General features: G+C 44.8%; 1 protein-coding gene across 2 annotated transcripts in view; it reads left to right on the top strand.

The window, feature by feature from the left end:
• The window catches only part of LOC105023987, a 55,914-nt gene that overhangs the window by 29,224 nt on the left and 6,224 nt on the right, over positions 1-20,466 (top strand). The window contains exons 4-19 of one of the 2 annotated variants that reach the window (XM_010893580.3): positions 1,348-4,615; positions 4,712-4,753; positions 5,642-5,757; positions 8,425-8,569; positions 9,837-9,973; positions 11,793-11,919; positions 12,107-12,142; positions 12,288-12,409; positions 13,402-13,531; positions 15,291-15,436; positions 15,669-15,795; positions 15,963-15,995; positions 16,114-16,223; positions 16,932-17,058; positions 18,351-18,478; positions 19,198-19,321. In XM_010893580.3, the coding sequence (XP_010891882.2) occupies positions 1,348-4,615; positions 4,712-4,753; positions 5,642-5,757; positions 8,425-8,569; positions 9,837-9,973; positions 11,793-11,919; positions 12,107-12,142; positions 12,288-12,409; positions 13,402-13,531; positions 15,291-15,436; positions 15,669-15,795; positions 15,963-15,995; positions 16,114-16,223; positions 16,932-17,058; positions 18,351-18,478; positions 19,198-19,321 (4,918 nt within the window). Of the gene's footprint in view, positions 1-1,347; positions 4,616-4,708; positions 4,754-5,641; positions 5,758-8,424; positions 8,570-9,836; positions 9,974-11,792; positions 11,920-12,106; positions 12,143-12,287; positions 12,410-13,401; positions 13,532-15,290; positions 15,437-15,668; positions 15,796-15,962; positions 15,996-16,113; positions 16,224-16,931; positions 17,059-18,350; positions 18,479-19,197; positions 19,322-20,466 lie in introns of both variants that reach the window. The other variant, XM_010893579.3, reaches the window with a different exon arrangement.

Raw genomic sequence — 20,466 nt, 5'->3', positions numbered from 1 at the left:
GACCTGTGAGTGAGATGTGGTGTAGATCAAATAAAGACGTGTCATGTTTTCTCCCAAAGTGTCTGCTATTGCACTGACACACAGCCATACTGTGGCTCAATTAAATGTCTATAAAAGTAATCTATCTAGGCTCCAGTGTGTGATGCGCCAAAGCCCCAGTTGGTACACCGTGTCCTGTGGGGATCTGTTATGATGCACTGATGCCCCTGTGGTCTTGGACTCTGAAAACTGACAGCCAGTATGAGAGTGCTACTGACAAACAATCAGCTCCCCATTCATGGAGAGTATTTATAGTCCTCTTGAAAAACACAATCAGACGTTATACTGGAGGCATGATTAATTTTGGATAAATTCCTTGTCCTGAACAAGGAATTGATCTACAAAATAACAATACTTCTGTGTCAGACGTGGCAATGGGATGCTCTCATAGGAATCAAGGTCCTAGTAGTGTGCTTTGTTGTGACCCGGTGCGTATTTGTCCGGGGAACGTCAGTCTGTTTTTGGTTGTGGTGTGATGTAATGGAAACATGGCACAAATCAACAAAAATAACCCCATGATTGGCCACGGCTGACTCATCCAATAAGGTGAATTCTTGAACTGATAATGCTGAACCTGGGTACCCATTGGGTGTGCTGTGCCTTTTCCACCCTTAATGTGCTTTATTTCGATACATGACCGTGATTTCATAGCTCATTCTAGGTGCTTTTGGTGTTTCGACGCATTCTTTCTGATGTGATGAATTTACTCCAAGTTACTCACATGTCCCCCCGTCGTTTATTTCTTTCATGCACTGGCTGCAATTACACTGAGCGCTAATGCTTGTGTGCCAGCTGGGTGGTTTTGGGTCACCTGGTTTGTACGGCTTGGCACTAACAGAAGGTGTGGAGGTCACCGTAATGGCTGTAGTGATTTGATGTGTATCCCGGCTGAGAGGCTGATGGAAAACAAAGTGAATCATTGTGCTCGGGAGAGAACAGCCTTGACAAATGCCTTTCCCCACGGATTACTATTAATGTATCTATTACCTTTTGCAGCAGTTTTATTTCACATCAAGCCCTTTGCCGAATGAACATGGGAAAGAAAGGGGCACTGCCTGTGAAGGTGTCAATCCTTGTAGATCAGTGCATTGCCTTGGGGTACGCTGTATCTTTGTCCGGTAGCTGTGAATACATATTTTATGAGGAAGTCCTTGAACTGCTGTTTGAGCGTTTGCTCATTACACAACACTGGTTATATTTGCGTTAATCTGAGTCGCCCCCTGTCGCCTGAAGCAGGACTGAGGCAACACATGTGTCTTTGTATTCTCATGCATCCTCCGTGTGTCTCTGTGTGTGTGTTCTGAACAGAGCCTCGGGGGAGACTCACACGGACGGCCATGGGGGAGAATGCGGCGAGGGCGACCCAGTGGCTGACAGCGGCCCGCTGAGCGACGGCGAGTCGTCGGTGGATGAGCATCAGCGGCGTCTGGCCCTGGCCTGTCCACCCGTGGTGACATACGGGACGTTCCGCGGCCAGTGGGACAGACGCAGGATGAGGCGAAGGCACCAGGTGAAGGTTGACTCCCCCATCTCGGAGGGGGATGAGCCTGCCGTTCCGAAGCAGAGTGACATTCAGACTGTGTCAGCCAGTCAGATTGGCCCTTCAACCTCAGAGACTAATGCTGTTTTGGGTCCTACTGGACGTGGCTCTGGTCACATTCCTTTGACAGCGCCGACCGCAGAAAGGGCTGGGAGTCAAAGTGCCTTCACTTTACCCAGAGAGGCAAGTCTGGTTACAGGAGGAAGCCAGGCCAAGAACACTGTCTCTGCGGTTGGCTCTGTCATTGTCCCTCCTCCCGCACCTACAGAGCACTCCGCTGATGCCAGGACTAATACAGCAGTCAGTGTGACCCACGGGGTACAGCAGAACCTGCCGAATAGAATCCTCACTGCAGAGACGGCGAGCGAGGACACACCCAGAGACACAGACACGGGGCTGAGAGAGCAGACTGAAACCTTATCTGAACGCTGTGTCCAGACCGGGTCACCTTCAACAGCTGCTGCCTCACGGCCCAGTGAGCCACCGGGCGCCGGGGGGGCTGCGCAGCACACACACCGGCCTGCTGCCGATTCCGATGGCCCGGGAGGCCAGCTGGCTCAGCAGCCCATTTCACTGCCTGCGTCGCCTGCGTCAGCGTCCGTGAGCCTGGGAGCCACGCCAGCAACCAGGCCCTCTGATCCTGAGGAGGCGCTGGAATCGGGTCCTGGTGATGGGCCGTACTGCTTCGCGTCCGGGGAGGAGGGGGACAGTGGTCCATCAGACGATCCGTTTGAGGAGGCTCTTCATCTGGAGTCTAAAATGTTGGTAGATAATATTCTGAAGAATGCTGTGGCGGCCTTGGAGAGAATAGGATCCTCTGAGCCGGAGGAGGATGAAACCATCCAGAAGGCCAGTGTGGACATTTACCTTGACCTACCCATGGGTCATATGGAGGAAGAGGGGAGCGTGGAACAGTCCTTCAAGCCAGATGAGCTGGTGGAGATGGGGCCCTCGGAGAGTGGGGAAGACAGGTGCCCCTCGGCCATCCCAGCAGAACAGACCCCCACGCTGAACCCTAAGCCTCTATCAGAGGGCCCCAGGTCCACCCCCTCCTCGGGGTATGAATCTATTGCGGGCTCGGACACGGACATCAGGAGCAGCCCTGGGCCAGCCTGTGAAAACGGTACCCCGACTAGTATTGTCTCAGACAGCTGTGTCGAGGGGACCCCTTATACTGGTCTCCAGACACAGGTCAAAGGTCAACAGCTAATAATTGCTAATGACCATCTGCAAGGAGAAGGGTATTCCCAGTCGAACGACCCTGTCAATTCTAAATACAGTGGCGATAAGCACCAAAGAGATGGTTTGCCTTGCTTCAGTGGTATAGTGTCCTTCCAGAAACCAAGTCTCTGTGGTGACAGTGGGGATAATATTCACAGAAAAAGAGTGAGTCACGAGTATGAGTGTGTCTCAGGGAAAACTAAAGAAAACAAAGGTAATTTCCTCTGCATTTCAGGGGACAAGGGTTATATTGATGTGCCAGATGTTAAAGAAACACAGGTAGGAGACAGAGTACTCCATGTAGCCAAAGCGGATATTGAAAGCAATACTCATAGTCTTAAAGAAGACTGTAATGTTAATTTTGATCATGTTTCTGTGTACAATAACAGTAACGATACTTTTAATCAGCACATCAATCTGAGTGACATTGCTTCCCTCAGAAACTTTGAGCCTGATCTGGTTAGGAGAGATTACAAACACAAAGCTAAGGGCAATACTGAGGCAGACTTCATGTCAGTCAGACCAAAACACATCCAAAACTCACTACAACCATCTCAAAACAGATATACTATAAGTCCAAAGCCTATTGCCTGTGTGACTCTTCATGATGAAGACCAAGGGAGCTGTCCGGAAATAACGTTGAAAGTCTGTCAGTCTGAGACCAGTGACCCAGCCAGTTTGGATCAAAGCTTTGTCCTAGTAAAGACGTATTTAGCTTCTGTGGTTTCAGAGGGCTCTGACTCTGGTGGTGAGGAGACTGAGGCCCATTGCAAACCGACAGAAAACATCAGCCTGGACCCCTCAAAGAGACTCTCCAAGGACCTAAGCACCTCGGAGGGCCTGGTATTTAATTCAGCCTCTGGCTCCAGTAATGAGGACAGGCCTCAGTGGAGCTCAGTGAGAGCGTATCGCTGTGATGTCTCTCCTCAGCAGAGTCGGGAGACCCCGGGACACAGTGGTGCAGGTGCAGCAGCTATGGCCGGGTTTCACCAGGACCTAAGCAGCAAGCTGGCTGGGCTCCATGCTGCGGGGGCTACAGGAGGCCGGAGAGTCCCAGCCCTGGAACCTCTCCTGCCCCTTCTCCCTGTCCCCCAGCTGGCCTTCCACGACATGGAGACAAGCTGTTTCTCCATCATCGACGAGGAAGAGGAGACAGACGCCGTATTTGTCAACGACACCGGCCCCATGCTGAGCCCCACAGCACGGCGGGCCAAGGCCTACCCCTTCTCCCTGTCGCCCATCGTGGAGGAGGACAGTTTCCGTGGAGAGGAGACGGTGGAGGGGGGCCTGTCACAGGAGGACATGGGCCTCACGGTGCCCCCGGCCACTGAGGAGGAGCTGAGGAGTTTGAGTGGCGGCGCGAGGACGGAGCAGCAGGCTTCGTCCACCTCCCTGTCCGTCTTGTCCCTGCTGCAGTCGGTCAGTGAGCGCCTACAGTCCAGTGGCTACTCTGACGCAGACGCGGATTCAGAGGAGACGTTCGGCCCTCCTCCACAGTGTCCCTTATGGGACTTCTTCAACAGGGGCCAGGCGGAGAATAAGGAGGTGGATGGCCAGGGAATGGATGGAGACCAAATCAGCAAGGAGGAGGGCCCAGGCTCCCTGACACTCACTACTAATCCATTCTGTATGGGACCTTGGGAAGGGAATCCAACTGTGGATTCACAATTCAAAAATCTCTCTGTCCCATCTGAGTATCAGTACTTCAGTTCAGACAATCCAGTGTTGCCAGACCCTGATGATGACAACAGGAAACATGCCAAACCCGTTCCGGGTCTCAGGGATTGTAAGTGTCCATCAACAGCAACTGACAAGGTAAGTCTTACAGCAACTGGCATTTTTATTCAACAATAATATTTAAATTAGTATACCGGCATTAATCTTTGACCTCTGTTAATTTGGTTTCAGCGGGGAGGTTCGTATTATGGAAAGGTCATTTCAAGGCCTATGCTGGTGAGATATATATTTTTTAATGAGTCTCTTTTCATGAAGGGGAATTTAAATGTTTTTTGTTAAAAGTTGTAAGAAGCCTGGATGAAGAGATGCCTATGGACTACAATTGGCGTAATATTCCTGTGGTCTAGCAGTGTAGATTATTTCAACCAAAGAAAAAGAAAATCAAGAATCGTTATTTCCTACAAACCACAAAGGCGTTTTTTACATAGATTATCAAGCTTATAGGCTCACAACACAAGCAGTGAACAAAGTGTGATGGGGTTTTTGTCTGCATTGTTGTTTTAACGACTCTAATGAAATTGCTTTGTAACCACCCCACCACTGTAGTCTGTTCCGTTAGCCGTGAGGAAAAGTTATATCATCAAGAGTGAAACAAAGACAGCCAAGCATCAAAACGATCAAAGCCTGGAGTTAAAGCAGTTAGCAGAGTCTCATAGCTTTGTAGGATTAACCAATGAAAAAACACAGCATGTTTATTATAGAGGCGGTGTTATGTAACGGCAGCTTGTGGGCTGGTTTAGGGGGATTAAGGACACACTTCCCACCTCCCTGCCCCCCTCCTCTCTGTTTTTTTTACCACACTAGTGGGCTGGGGGCTTTAGGCGTAGTCGCTCAGCACCCTGCCGGAATCCTTTTAAAACCTCACTCAACTGGATTTATTGTCACCTAGCTTGTCGTAATAATATCATTCTGAAAACAACCTCCACAGTTCAGCTGTCGCGCCTGATGATCTAACTTTGAAAACGCGTGACATTGAATTATTGCACAGAGTCAATAAATCCAACTCAGTTTAAAGGTTCCTTGCAGAAGTTGACTGTCTGACTGCGTCGTATCTGCAAAAGATCTCCCCGCAGTTTCCTAATGACTTCCTGTCTGTTTCTCCAGATGATAATCTATGACGGCGTGACGTTTTCTGGAGAGCGGCGGGAGATACACCATGACCGAATGGATTACGCGAGGGTGTTTCCAAATGGGGCCTCAGTGCGAGTCTTGCGAGGATGGTAAGAAGACATTGGCTGCTCGATCCTAAAACAGGAGGAGTGTCACCCTGTCCTTGAGTCACAAACAGAAGGGCCTTTTCTCACTCGACATGAGGCTCAGGACTTTATGCTTATGTTAGATCAGAACATCTTGTTTGAATGGGGATTGATTCCTCCGACACCCCATAATGTTCTCTACCACTGAGTGGGGTGGGGGGTTTAATATCCTGGGCGGCGACAGACTGTGACTGGGGTAACTCATCGCTGTTTCCTGATTAGTTTGCCCTCGGCAGTCCTTGTTATTGCGCTACATTTTCTTTCCTGATGCCAGAAACCCCTCACTGCCTCACTCGGCGTGTATGGCAGCACTATTAATCATAAGCGTTGTATAATAAGCCACACAAACAGCGCCGTTACTGGGAATCAGTGCCTCCTCCAAGCCTGAGTTGTCAAGATTTTCTCCTTGGTGTCATCAGTATTTGATACAAAAAGGCATATCAGTTATCAGTGTAACAGAATACAAGAATCTTTGTAGGTTCTAGCTGTGGAAGATTGAAGTCTATATACTATTCCTAAATTATTTCTCTAACATCAGTGTACTATTGGCTTCATGTGAATGTGTTCATGTTCTGTACTGTTTGCTAGTCATACTGTAGGAGCATGTGTTCAGATTATTGTTCTGTCATGCAGCAGGTTTAACTAATGCACCTGACTATACACTGATGAGACAAAACGTTATGACCTCCTGCCTAATATGCTGTCGGTCCTCCGCGAGCCCCAAAAGAGCGCCGACCTGCCAAGGCATGGATTATTTTATTATCGAACAATGTGTGCAGTGTGGCAGGGCGCATTATCCTGCTGAAAGGGGCCACTGCCATCATGGAATATCATTGCCAGTAAGGGGTGTACCTGGTCTGCAACAATGTTTAGATAGGTGGCACGTGTCAAATTTACATCCACATGAATGCCCGGACCCAGGGGTTTCCAGTAGAACATTGCCCAGAGCATCACACCCCCTCCACCACCTTGTTGTCTTCCCACAGTGCATCCTGGTGCCATCACTTGCCGTTTTAGAGATGCTCTGACCCAGTCGTCTGGCCATAACAATTTGGCCCTTGTCAAAGTTGCTCAGGTCTTTACCCCTGGCCATTTCTCCTGCAACACGTTGACTATGAGAACTGATTGTTCGCTTACCATCTTATCTAACCAGACCTTGACATGTGTCCTTAGGGGATGATGTTAGGAGATGATCAACGTTATCTGCATGACCCTGTGAGTGGTCATAATGTTTTGGCTCATCAGTGTCTGTGCCTCTCTGCCAGGGGGAACGCAGGTTTATGTACAGAGGAGCCTGCTGGTTGTGGGCCATGCTGTGACACGGATCTCATATTTAATGGATCCAGAACGAGAAACCTTCTGTCTTGCGAACATGTTGTTTTGTACAGCGGCTCGGTTCCCCTTTTCAGAGCCCTGGTCCTGTTGTATTATTTACACCCAACCAACATTCCCATACGCAAAAATAGGAAAAGCAAAGCAGCTTTCCAACCATGTGAGTGGGAGCTCTCTCTCTCTCTCTCTCTCTCTCTGTCTTCGCCTTTCATCAGAGTGGTGGAATGTAAGGACTCACGTTGCAGCTGCATTGTTGTGTTTGTGTTCTGACGGTCCATTTGTCGCATTAACCCGGGGACTGTCCGCTCGTTGTGTTAACCCGGGGACTGTCCACTCGTCGTGTTAACTCAGGGACTGGGCTCCTATTGTTTTTTCAAATAAGTAATCTAAGGGACCATTTAGAGTTGATCCCAAAACTTGTGTTAATTTGCAGTTGAAGGGATTTCAGGAAATATTCAACTCAACAAACACCTCGACGTGGGCAGAAGTCCAGCATTGGTCATTCAAATGTTATGTCCATCAGTGAAAAGTATGACTTTCTCCTACATACTACTCATGAGGCTCTTGTTAAACCTCATCCCCAGCAGAATACCCTATTAGAAGATATTGATCTCCGTCTTTCATGGGGGATGTATAATCGGTGAAAGTAGGACTAAGCCTTTTAGGAGAAGCTGCCTGTCTGTCTGGGTCAATATAGACAGAGTTCTATTGCTTCAAAGCAGTTCCTGACAATATGCAGGTTTTTCATGGAAGAAGACAGTCAGTGATTAAGTGGAAGCAGGCCCATTGTCTGGGAGAAACAGCCTGAAACTTTTTCCGGCCCCTGGAATATACCCACCCTTTCCCCCCTCCCGTTTCTGGGTATCCAGTTTGCACTTATGACTTAGCCTCACCACCGCATATCTCAACAGGCCCAGCAGAGTCTTACAAAGCACATCTCCGCCAATCCATTCTGCATCTTGTCAAACTGCTCACTCAACAAGGAAGTACTTGCCAACACTTACTTGATCAACCACGATTGAGCTTGTAGGTGCTCAGTCTACCATGAGGAGGCAGTAGACTGGAAAATACACAAACACAATGCGTGAACACACACGCACTATTATTGTTTACACTAAACGTAGCATGCATGTCTAGAAAGGTGGACCTGATGTCCATGCTCTGTTCACCTGTGTGCTCCGTGCAGTAAATTTGTGGCTGAGGTCTCTTGTGCTGAAAGGGTGAGAGAAAAAAAGAAAGAATGTAAGAGATGGAAGTGGGTGGTAACCAAGTGTGTGTGTGTGTGTGTGTGTGTCGTAGCTGGCTACTGTACATGGAGACTGGGTTCCGGGGACCTGGAATGCTGTTGGAGGATGGGGAGACAGTTCTGGGCCTCCAACCAGGCCACCAGCAGGGTGACAAGCCCACAAAAATCACCATTGGCTCCATCAGAAGACTGGTGAAGGTGGGATATATTTACTACTGTTGCATTACTGTGGTACTGAAGTGCATAACTCCAGTTATTAAAGTGTCCTTGAATTGTGGCCCTAGAGACCCATAGGATGTCTTATGCTCTAGTCCAGGCATGCCCAGCCCTCCTTTGGGAGGGCTACCTGTTAGGGAGTCTTTGGCTCCACCAACCCACCTTTAACAAACGTGAATAATTCTTATGTAGATTGGTCTAGGGAGTTATTTTGAGACCTTGGCCATTAAATATTTCACATCTAAACTGTTTTGTAGTGAATTATTTCTCACCTTAAAGGGATAATTAGGGATGTTGATAATGTGGCTCATTCCCCAGTGGCAGACAAAGTTGTTTTTTTTGCACACTGTACTCACTGGATTTGAAATCATGCAGTGACTAAGACTAAGAGGTTAAAGTGCAGATGGACAGCTTTAATTTCAGGGTTTTATGTTCATAAACCATGTAGGAATTACTGCCCTCCTTTTTGGCATAATCAACCCAAATAATTATTATTTCCTAATGCATTTTGTGTCAAAACCATCATTGAAAGTCCATGCATAAGATCTGCTTGATAAAATTACAAAACTGTGAATGAAAATGACAGTTATTTTTCTTTTATAACTGAAGCAAAAACACAATTGTGGTGGGCTGCGTGCCTACAAATTCAGTTGTGTTTGTTAGCCAGGGACTACACTCTCCTCCAAGTGTATATGATGGCAAATACACTCTGGCTAAGTGTGATAAGTGTGATAAGGAGCAGAACAACTGGAGTTACAATTACTCATCCCAATTTGGAAATCACAAAAGTTGGAAGAGGATAATTATTTATTAACTAAAGGCAATAATCTCCTTTTTAATCACATTCTGAAATATATGAACTACTGTTCAATATACATTTATTAATGCAATTGTCTCAGTCAGTCGGGTCATGAGTTGTATTAATTAATCCTTTTTATTAACATGGCCTGGCCTGCAAAGGGATCCTCTGTAGTTTTCATCTAAGCTCACCCTAGAAATAAAAGATAAAGCTAACAACTACTGTCTCATAGAATCTAACAGGGGTAAGTAACTGGAAGAAGCTTTCGTAAGGGCCAATGTTCTCTTACTATCCCACCTTCCCTCTATGTAGAATTCTCTCTTCCCTTCTATCATCTATGCTCTCAGCCTTGGGCCAAACAGAGGGTATGGTAGAGCAGAGTTGATGGAGCTTTGTCTTGTGGAATGTCCCTACACGTTGAGGGAATGCTTTTTTTCCCTCACTGTTCAGGACGACAGTGCTCCAGAAATCAGTCTGCATCCAATCGGAGCACAAGGAGCCATGGAACACCTAGTCTCGGAAGCGGACAACTTGGGAACACACAGCAGACCTATCGACCTGTCTAACCTGACTGTCAAGTCTGGCTGGTGAGAAGCCCTTTTTTATTGTTCGAGGTAACAGTACAGGAACTCACTGCTATATTGTTAAGGAGAGTTACAGTAGCTTGTAGCTACAGGCTATACAAAGTAAAACAGGAAGTGTTAACAATAGTAACATAACAGGGAAGAATGACTCATTGAGGAGATTTGTCCTTCCCAACCTGCGGCCATATTGTTTTAACAGAATTTGTCTGGATTGTTCTGTGCTGAGTCATTTAGCTCCAGCTCGCAACCATGCACCTTCTGGGGTAGGGCATTTCCTGCCATAGTATGTTGCAATTTCTGATATATATGACGGCTTGATGAACCAGTAAACAACTACCGAACACAATTTTTAAGCATGCCAGGATTTCAACAAATCATTGCTTCCTCTTTGGGGTTTAAGTCAAGATATCTGGACGCACTTGACCGCGACTGTGTCCCATGTGTCTTGGTTGGTAGAGCATCCACAACGCCACGGTTGTGGATTCAATTGCAAGGGGGGAAGCATTAATATGTATAAGAATGTTGCTCTAGATAATACTGTCTACTGTCTATCTTTATAAAATACATTCACTGATTGCTTTTTATTTGTATCTTTTTTAAATATATATTTGTTGTTCCATAGCAAAATTATTTATACTCACTCACTTTTGCAGGTATAATATGAATTGGATAAAGGTATTCACTAACGACCGGATGGATACAGCTTATCTGTCTGTTAACCTTGCTAACGCTGTCAAAACAAAATATCTGTGATGCACTGGGATCTTTTGTGTCTATATAATTTATTTCATGAGAAATTACTTTGATAAATAAGCTTGGGATAATGCAATGATCTGTTGTTTGTCCCACAATTACTCAGTTTTTTTTTTTTATGTTAAAGTTTGGGTAACAACAATGATCACATGTAGAATATAATTCCTGCTCTGTATCATCAATCAGTCAGCTAGAGTGCATGTGCCAAAAGCAGAGTGGTTGCATTTCATGTTAACTGGTGGATGGAAACCTAGCTACAGAGAAGATGAGTGGTTTCTGTTGCAGTGGATGAAAACCTAGCTACTGAGAAGATGAGTGGTTTCTATTGCAGTGGAGGGAACCTAGCTACTGAGAAGATGAGTGGTTTCTGTTGGAGTGGATGGAAACCTAGCTACTGAGAAGATGAGTGGTTTCTATTGCAGTGGAGGGAACCTAGCTACAGAGAAGATGAGTGGTTTCTGTTGGAGTGGATGGAAACCTAGCTACTGAGAAGATGAGTGGTTTCTATTGCAGTGGAGGGAACCTAGCTACTTAGAAGATGAGTGGTTTCTATTACAGTGGAGGGAACCTAGCTACTGAGAAGATGAGTGGTTTCTATTGCAGTGGAGGGAACCTAGCTACTTCGAAGATGAGTGGTTTCTATTGCAGTGGAGGGAACCTAGCTACAGAGAAGATGAGTGGTTTCTATTGCAGTGGAGGGAACCTAGCTACAGAGAAGATGAGTGGTTTCTATTGCAGTGGAGGGAACCTAGCTACAGAGAAGATGAGTGGTTTCTATTGCAGTGGAGGGAACCTAGCTACTGAGAAGATGAGTGGTTTCTATTGCAGTGGAGGGAACCTAGCTACTGAGAAGATGAGTGGTTTCAATTGCAAAGTTTTCAGGCTGCCATACATACAGTTCATGAATAAAGTGGAGAACTAAGCTTCTTTAAGTGGACAATTTATAAATGTAAATTGTAAACAATGTCAGTTATGCCATATGCTTTTAACAAAAGCATATGTTATGCATAAAATGAAATTAGATTACCTGGGTTGTTAATCATTTCAGGTTTTTGTTTTCCTACCTTAGTTGGCTAGCCTACGAGAGCCCTGGTTTCCATGGGAGCTATGTGATTATGGAAGCAGACGGCTCAATAACACCTGCCGCAAGTCATCAACAGGTTACCGCTGTGAGGTCACTGAGACCCCTCAGAATGGTAAGGGTTCACCGAGGTCATCAATCTGGCCGCCAATATTCCTTGTCCGTGGTTGGGATTACACTCAATTCAATTTCCACTGCTGTCTATTTGTGGAATTTCTTCAATGGAATAGGCTATTCTTCAATGTCTACAATACATACGTCTGGGTCTTATTCTCATCGAAGTTCATTGTTTTGTCTGACAGAGTGGGCTCAGAGTGAGGAGACCTCTGGATCCTAAGGTAAACCACTTCTCCATAGTGAATTTATATTCTAAAGCCATATCCAATGTTCTGCAGTTATAAAATCACATCCTGAAAATGAACTAGGATTATAATGAAAGCAAGTTCTAAGGGCATATCATTTTTGCTTCTTTTTTTTCCGTAGATGTTTGTGTTCGAGCTGCCCCTCTTCCATGGGCAGGGCAGAGAGCTGGGAGGTCATACCCCCAGTTTGGGAGCTGTGCCTGGTCTGAAGGCGGCATTGTCACTACGGGTTATTGGGGGAGTGTGAGTCCATGTCATGCTTTTACAGTCTGCCTGCCTGTATGTCTGTCTGCTGAAAAGGGCTTAGATTCATTTACTTCTACACCCTCTTAGTGTGTTATTTCAAATGCTGTGTCAAAAATGTGCTTGTTTTTTGTATGCACCTGCATTTTATATTTAAGGGGGGAGAGATGGAAAGAGAGAGGGAAGGAGAGAGGGGAAAGAGAGGGGAAGGAAGGAGAGAGGGAAGGAGGGGAAAGGGTGAGGGGAAAGGGTGAGGGGAAAGAGTGGGGGGAAAGAGTGGGGGGATACTGTGAGGGGATAGGGTGATTGGATAGGGTGGGGGGTACTGTGAGGGGCAAGGGGGATTGGATAGGGTGGGGGGAAAGAGTGAGGGGAAAGGGTGGGGGGTACTGTGAGGGGAAAGGGGGACAGGGTGGTAGTCTATTTCTACCTAGCTGCATACTTGGTTTGAGGTTTTTATGTGTCTTTATGCTGAAAACAGTTTGACAACCTGCTGGTCATGCTATTGCTGAAGAATGCTACCTTCACTTCAATGTACTGTCCTATAGAGTCACCTCCCTGTGCAAACATACACCAAGCAAAACAGGAAGTCTGTGTGTGTGTGTGTGTCTGTGTGTGGTTCTTTGTCTCCATATGTGTGTATGCATGCACATTTAATGTCCATACGTGGTGTGTGCAATGTGCGTGCTTTGGTGTGGTGTGTGTATACAAGGAGAGTCAGTAGGCTTTACATCTGATAACATTTCAGTTGTAACATCTTAGAAAATTCTAACAATCCCTATCAATCAAACAGTAAAGATATCAGTGCTTTTTGTCCGAGGCATTCCTTGACACAGACTCAGTAACTCTAATGGCATATCCATCCCTCCCTAAAACAACAATCATCTGAACCACTCAACGATTGGCTCCTAGTCACCTGGTGAAGCTGTGTTGGTATAATATGCCTTGAAGTATTTAGCCGTGGTTTGACCTGTGACCTGTGCATTTAACAGATGGGTGGGATACACTGAAGAGGGCTACACAGGGCAGCAGTATTTACTGGAGGAGGGAGAATACAGTGACTGTGCTGAACTGAGTGGAGCGGCTCACCCTGTGCTGCGCTCTTTCCGCTTCTTACACGCAGTAAGTTAGAGGATTTAAAATGGATATAGACAACATGTTGAGTGTATACCGATCAGCCATAACGTTACGACCACTGACGTTTGACGTGAATAACACTGATAATGTCCTTATCATGGCACCAGTCAGTGGGTGGGATATATTAGGCAGCAAGTGAACATTCTGTCCTCAAAGTTGATGTGTTAGAAGCAGGAAAAATGGGCAAGCATAAGGATCTGATAGACTTTGACAAGGTTCCAAATTGTGATGGCCAGACAACTGGGTCAGAGCTTCTCCAAAACTTCAGCCCTTGTGGGGTGTTCCCAGTTCGCAGTGGTCAGTACCTATCAAAAGTGGTCACATTTCCTTTTCCATCACGTGGATGGCCGGGTGCATGTGTATCGCTTACCTGGAGAGCACATGGCACCATTATGTACTATGGGAAGGAGGCAAGTCAACAGAGGCAGTGTGATGCTTTGGGCAATGTTCTGCTGAGAAACCTTGGGTCCTGTCATTCATGTGGATGTCACGGACCTTGACACGGACCACCTACCTAAGCATTGTTGCAGACCATGTGCACCCTTTCATGGCAGCAGTATTCCCTGATGGCACTGCCTTCTTTGAGCAGGATGATGTGCCGTGCCACAAAGCAGAAATGGTTCAGGAATGGTTTGAGGAACACAACAAGTTCAAGGTGTTGACTTGGCCTTCAAAATCCCCAAATCTCAATCTAATTGAGCATCTGTGGGATGTGCTGGACAAACAAGTCCGATCCATGCAGGCCCCACCTCGCAACATAGAGGACTTAAAGGATCTGCTGCTAACGTCTTGGTGCCAGATACCACAGCACACCCTCAGAGGTCTAGTGGAGTCCATGCCTCGACGGGTCCAGGCTGTTTTGGTGGCAAAAGGGGGACCTACACAATATTAGGCAGGTGGTCATAATGTTATGGCTGATCGGTGTGTGTTCTATGAGGGCATGTGTTCCTGTGTGTATCCTGAAAGCCTATACTTGAGGTGATAGAATGAGGAAAGTCAGTGAAGGGAGGGCATCTGTGTTATGGTCTGTAGGTGTGCTGGAATGTGACTACGCATGTCGGTTTTCCAAGCCAGTGTGACGTATACATTCTTCTGAAATAAGGCCTGGTTGTTACTTTGACCATGGGCGTGATCCAGTTGACAGCCAGCAGACATCTGTTCCCCACCCTGTTTCTCAACATTAAACGGCTATGGGTCCATTTCCGTCAGAAGCACAAGCTAGTAGAAACCCCTACAGCTTAATTCATGGCTACGAAACGGATGTTACGCTCCTAATAGGATTAGCTACAGCTAATTGCTAGCTCTCTGTCGTACTGCAGATTCATTAGCATCCCAGCTCTGTTCTCTGGATGTGGCACCAAAGTATACAGTAGCCATTCTGATCAACTATACAGTGTCTTGTAATTGCCAGCCGTTAGTAACCATTCTGGGAAGCTTCCACTGTGGACAGGGTTTTCAAATAGCTTCACAAAGAACTACCTGAGCGAAATACAGCAGCTATGTAAATGCAGCTTGTAGAGTGTTTCAGTTTGAGTCTACTTGTACATGAAAGGACAAGAGAAAGGGAGACTTCAAAAATGGTTTTTTACTTCAAAAAGGGTTTTGTACAGTTGTGCTAGTTTCTGTACTTTTCTGTCTTTCTTTACAAAGTCAGTAAATGCACTAGGATATGCCAGTCTAAGGGTTGTTGTAGCTATTCTATAAAGCAGTTTTATGAGCTCTTCTGCATGGTTCTCATTGCCAGGACTTCATAGAGCCCTCAGTGTTACTGCAGGAGGAATCTGTCTCTCCCGGAGCTGGGGAGATTGAAATTTTGGATGTGGATATCCCTGACCTGGAGGAAGCCGGAGCCACTGAGAAGACCAGCGCTTTGCTTGTGAAGAATGGAGTGTTAGTATCAATTAGAGGACCAGGATTGGGCTAGTAAACCAGGGGGTAAACAGACATGTTAAATGGAATTTACCCTGTTAGAGTTCCTACAACCCCAACCCTGCAGAATACCAGTCATAATAAAATCTCAAATGAGGTCCATCCCAGCCACGTTGAGTTCACATAGCTTCATATGACTTGGTCATACTGTGCCTCTGCATTGCTGATGGTACCTGGGCTATGTCGGTTTCAGGTGGGTGGCATACAGCGGGCGATGCTTCACTGGAGAGCAGTATATCCTGGAGAAGGGCAAACATCCTGCAACTCTGCCCTGGGGTAACAGCCATGGACCAGCAAAGTCTATCCGACCCATCCGATTGGTGAGTTCCATGTCACTACATACTACATACAATAGGAGGGCCGTGGGGCCGACGGTATGCAGACTGTCTGTGTCTCACTAATGGAGCTTTGTGGTCCCTACATTTTATTGATGTTGGAAAATATAACAAATGGGAAATATGACAAAATCTTCTTCTTTTTCTTGTAGGACACACGTGGCACTGGAGAACCAAACTTCTTGGTAGGTGTAATGGAATTGCTCCAGATTATTGTTACCTGTCGAAGGGAGACTGTGGAAAAGGGGTTCTTTTTGAGTGTTGACTGTGGATGGTTAACTGAGCTATGCTGTTTGTCTTCAGCTGCGGGCCTTTAGCCTCCCCCACTACAGGGGCATCAGTAAGGACTATGAGGGGGAGGCGGGGCACTGTGGCATTGCTTCCCCCATGTCCTTCAGAGTCATCAGGGGAAGGTGAGTACTGTAACTCTCCAATTTCCTATTTGATATGAAAATAGGAAATGGGAAATAGTGCTCCCTTACTATGTTTGAAAGTGATTTGAGCCTGGCAGGTATTATCAGCTAAGGATTTCCTGATTTCATCGTGCCCTAGCAATTCCCTCAGGTGGCTTACTTACCTGCAAAATGAACTAAGATGAGCATGGCTTTGAATGCATTGACCCAAATTACTTTCTGGTTGGGAGAGCATTTTGGGGAAACATTTTGTTTGTGTTTGGGTGTTCCTGTTTTACTATCTTAGTGAGCAACCCTGTGTGACTTCTAGAAAGATTTCAGCCCACTTAACCCAACATTTTTCCAGGTTACACCATCACTGTGAAGTCCCTAGTTATTTAGTTGGCTTTGACAGTCATTTCTGAAGATCGTTATTTAATGTGATTAGCCTAATTTACATCTCGTAAACCATATTACATTAATTTAATTCCCATTTAAATATGGTGAAAGTTCATTTTAAAATGTGTTTAAAGAAACATTCCACATCTAACATTCAAATAGTAACATAAAAGCAGATGAGCTGGTTCTACAATTTTTGCTGATAATCTGGTTTCTTGCAGTGTAAATCTGAGCTCGTTGAGAATGATAGGTTAACCCTGTTATCTGTAGACAGGCTAGAAATGTACAGATTATTATCTAAATTTGACTTCTGTTCCAAACTCTGTCCAGCTGGCTGCTCTTTGATGAGGAAGGTTGCTGTGGAAACCAGTACATCCTGCAAGAGGGCCATTATCCCGACCTCATTTCCTGTGGCTGCATGGCCACTTCTGTTAAATCACTGAAGCCCATTCCCTATGTGAGTGTACCTAGCCTGACTGCAGTTTATTTACTGCTGTCTTCAGCTAGATGAAACATGTGAACACACATTTAATTAAACAGTATCATATTCTGTTATAAATTGATAAACGCTAGTTTGGGTTAATTTACATATTGGATCATTACACATAATTTGGGGGACCTTTACTTTTAAAAGTAACTTTTAACATTACAATGTTATTACCGTCAAAATGTAACCTGGTAAGTTACATCAAAAGCACGAGGGCTACTTTATTGCATGTGCTTGCTGTGGCTTAAGGCCAAGACCATAAAGGGTATAAGCAGCCTGATATAAACAGTTCTCTCTATATATTTTTATTTACTGCTACCTACAGGAAGTTTGCAATTTGGATGTCAAACAACTTCGTAGTCAAATATAGAACAGCACTGTTGAGATCATAGACACATGTATTATTATCGAAATACGTGTTTGTCTTTAGAAGCATTATCAGGTCAATTTCACTTTTAAACTCATGGGTACATTGACAATGGCTGCTTGCCCAGTGATGAGATTATAATGCAGTTTAGTGATAAGACATTTGGAAAGTAAATGCCTTCTGTTGAAAATATATATTTTTTTTACCACAATTTTAAATATGGATTTCTTCGGGTATTTATTTCTGGCTGTATACCACACCACAAGGTGGGTATATATATATTTGACATATATTCATCATACATTCTACATGCATTTTGCATTGCAAATATATATATGTATTTTCCATATGGGTACTTTTAGTTCAATCCACGAAACATGACCAACAAAGGTATACAAACACACTGCAAGTCGTAGGCACTTGTGATCCATAATATACAGCACCTGCTGCGTTATTTAGTATACGCTGCTATAGTCTCTTCAATTTAGATTTTAGTAAAAGACAAAAAGAGTAAAATAACATTACTGCACAACCATAACATTGTCACCAATGCAGGATTGATAACTAGCTATATAAAGTTACAAATATTAAAATCAGCCAACTATCCAAATAAATATCAAACAGAGCTTACCAGCATTCAACACTTTCAGTTCACGCAGATTGCTAGCCATCATAACACCATGCCAATTCTAAATATACATTTTGTGTTCAACTCACAGCTAGTTCATGCATTGACCACCACGTTACAATGAGCTACTTAGTTAACTTATCAGTTACGTGACTGCCTAAATTAAATCCAAGGTGATTAAATCCAAAACATGAGGACCAGTACCAGGGTTACCTACTCCTGGAATTGAACCTACAGTAAATATGTATTTTCCTGTTGCCTCTTTAGAGTTTCTCTGACCCGTCCATAAGCCTGTTCTCCCTGGGTTCCTTTGAGGGCCTAATGATGGTGGCTGTGATGCCCACCGAGCACACTGAGGGCTTCTTCAGTCAGTCTCTGCAGGTGGAGGGTGGATTGTAAGTCACTGTGTACATGGAGAAAGATGTGTCAGATAAAAGGATGTGTAATTTATATAATGAAGGATGTGTCAGCAAGAAAGATTTTATGTACATAGATAAGGATGTGTTATGTAGACACAGAAAGATGTCACATACACAGAAAAATATGTCATGTACGTAGAGAGGAATGTGTCCTCTACATAAAGAAAAATATTGTGTCGTGGAGAAGGAAATGTCTCGGTACATAGCAAAAGGTGTGTAATGTATATTGAAAAGGATGTCTCATATTAATAGAAATGTGTCATACATAAGGATGTGTCATGTACATAGAGATGTGTCAGAAAAGTCATAAATAAGGATGTGTCGTGTACACAGAGATGTCAGAAAAGTCATAAATAAGGATGTGTCGTGTACACTGAGATGTGTCAGAAAAGTCATAAATAAGGATGTGTCATATACACAGAGATGTGTCCGAAAAGTCATAAATAAGGATGTGTCATGTACACAGAGATGTCAGAAAAGTCATAAATAAGGTTGTGTCATGTACACAGTGATGTGTCAGAAAAGTCATAAATAAGGTTGTGTCATGTACATAGAGAAGCATATGTTAAGTAAGAAAATGTGTTAAAAGGCGAGCACTACCCAAACAAACAACGATTTCCTTTTTAATATGTTTATGCACATTTTGCTTTAATGAGTATAGCCCTGTCCTTGCTGACTGTGTGTATCTTTGGCAGGTGGGTGGTGTATGAATACAGCAACTACAAGGGTCGTCAAATGCTGCTGCAGCCAGGGGAGATTCCTTCGTGGGGAGAGCACAGTGGCTGGGACACCATTGGGTCCTTAAGGCCCCTGAAACAGGTACAACACACACGCACACGCACAGCTATAATTGAGTTGCTCTACACTGGTGGGTGTTAGGTTAAAGTGTTATTTTCTTAAGGTCCCACAGACTGATTCAGCAGTATGTTTACATTGGGGGTTGTGCATGTGGCTGGTGGTGTTGTAGTATAACGTTGTTGGGATAATGTGACTGACCCAATATTATTACTGACACTCTAACAAACTATTTTCCAGAGCAACTTACAGGGCAATTACGTTTAAGTGCCTTGCTCAAAGGCACATGCTATATAATATTTTCACCTGGTAGTTTCAAGCCACTTTTTGGTTACTTGTTCCTTTATACGGGATTGTAATGTCATACTAGCATGCTGTCAGAAAACCGGAGCTTCCTGCTTGGGACTCTGAGCGTGAAGCCTGCTGGGTCCTAATAAAATCCACTTCTTAGAAAGTTATTTATACCCTATAAGAGACAGACAGGGCTTAACACTGACATCTGTGTGAGTATGTGTGTGCTGGAGTGCTAGTCTCATACTGTTTGTTGACAAGACAGACAGGATGTGAAAAGGGTTGTGGTGATTTATACAATTCTAAACTCAACCTGATTCCATGATGGGGCAGGGGGTTGCATTTCCTATTGACCTCTATAAGGGCAGCACTCTGCTATGTGCAGTTTAACATGGATGCCTGGATGCTTTGTTATTAGTGGTGTAGTACTACATGGAGTTTTAGACTGGACTAAGATGCGTTGGCTTGATATGTTTTAAATAGGGGTTTTCACATTGCACAGTCCTTATTAAAGGAACAACCCGAAGCACCTGTCGGTAGGTGGAGCTTGGTGCTTGCAAGACCGAGGTAGTTGGTTCATTTCCTGGCAAGGCATGTGCACGAATGTCTAAATTGCTTTGGATACAGTGGATTGCATAAGTATTTACCCCCCAAAGACCTTTTCAAACATTGTTACATTCTGGAATTAAATTTGAATCAGTTGGGATTCTCTTAGACCAACACATTATACACTACATGTTCAATGGGCAAAATATTGTTTTAATGTGAAACAAAAGGTAATTGGACATAAAAAAGAAAATGTGATGGTTGGTATTTACCACCTGTCAGCAATTATAGCTGCAGGTGTTTTTGGGGTATATCTCTACCGGCTTTACACA

The sequence above is a fragment of the Esox lucius genome, chromosome 7 (genome assembly GCF_011004845.1).
Source record: "Esox lucius isolate fEsoLuc1 chromosome 7, fEsoLuc1.pri, whole genome shotgun sequence".
Classification (NCBI taxonomy): Eukaryota; Metazoa; Chordata; class Actinopteri; order Esociformes; family Esocidae; genus Esox; species Esox lucius.
Note: the sequence above shows the minus strand (reverse complement) of the source record. Positions and strands in the feature narration are given on the sequence as shown.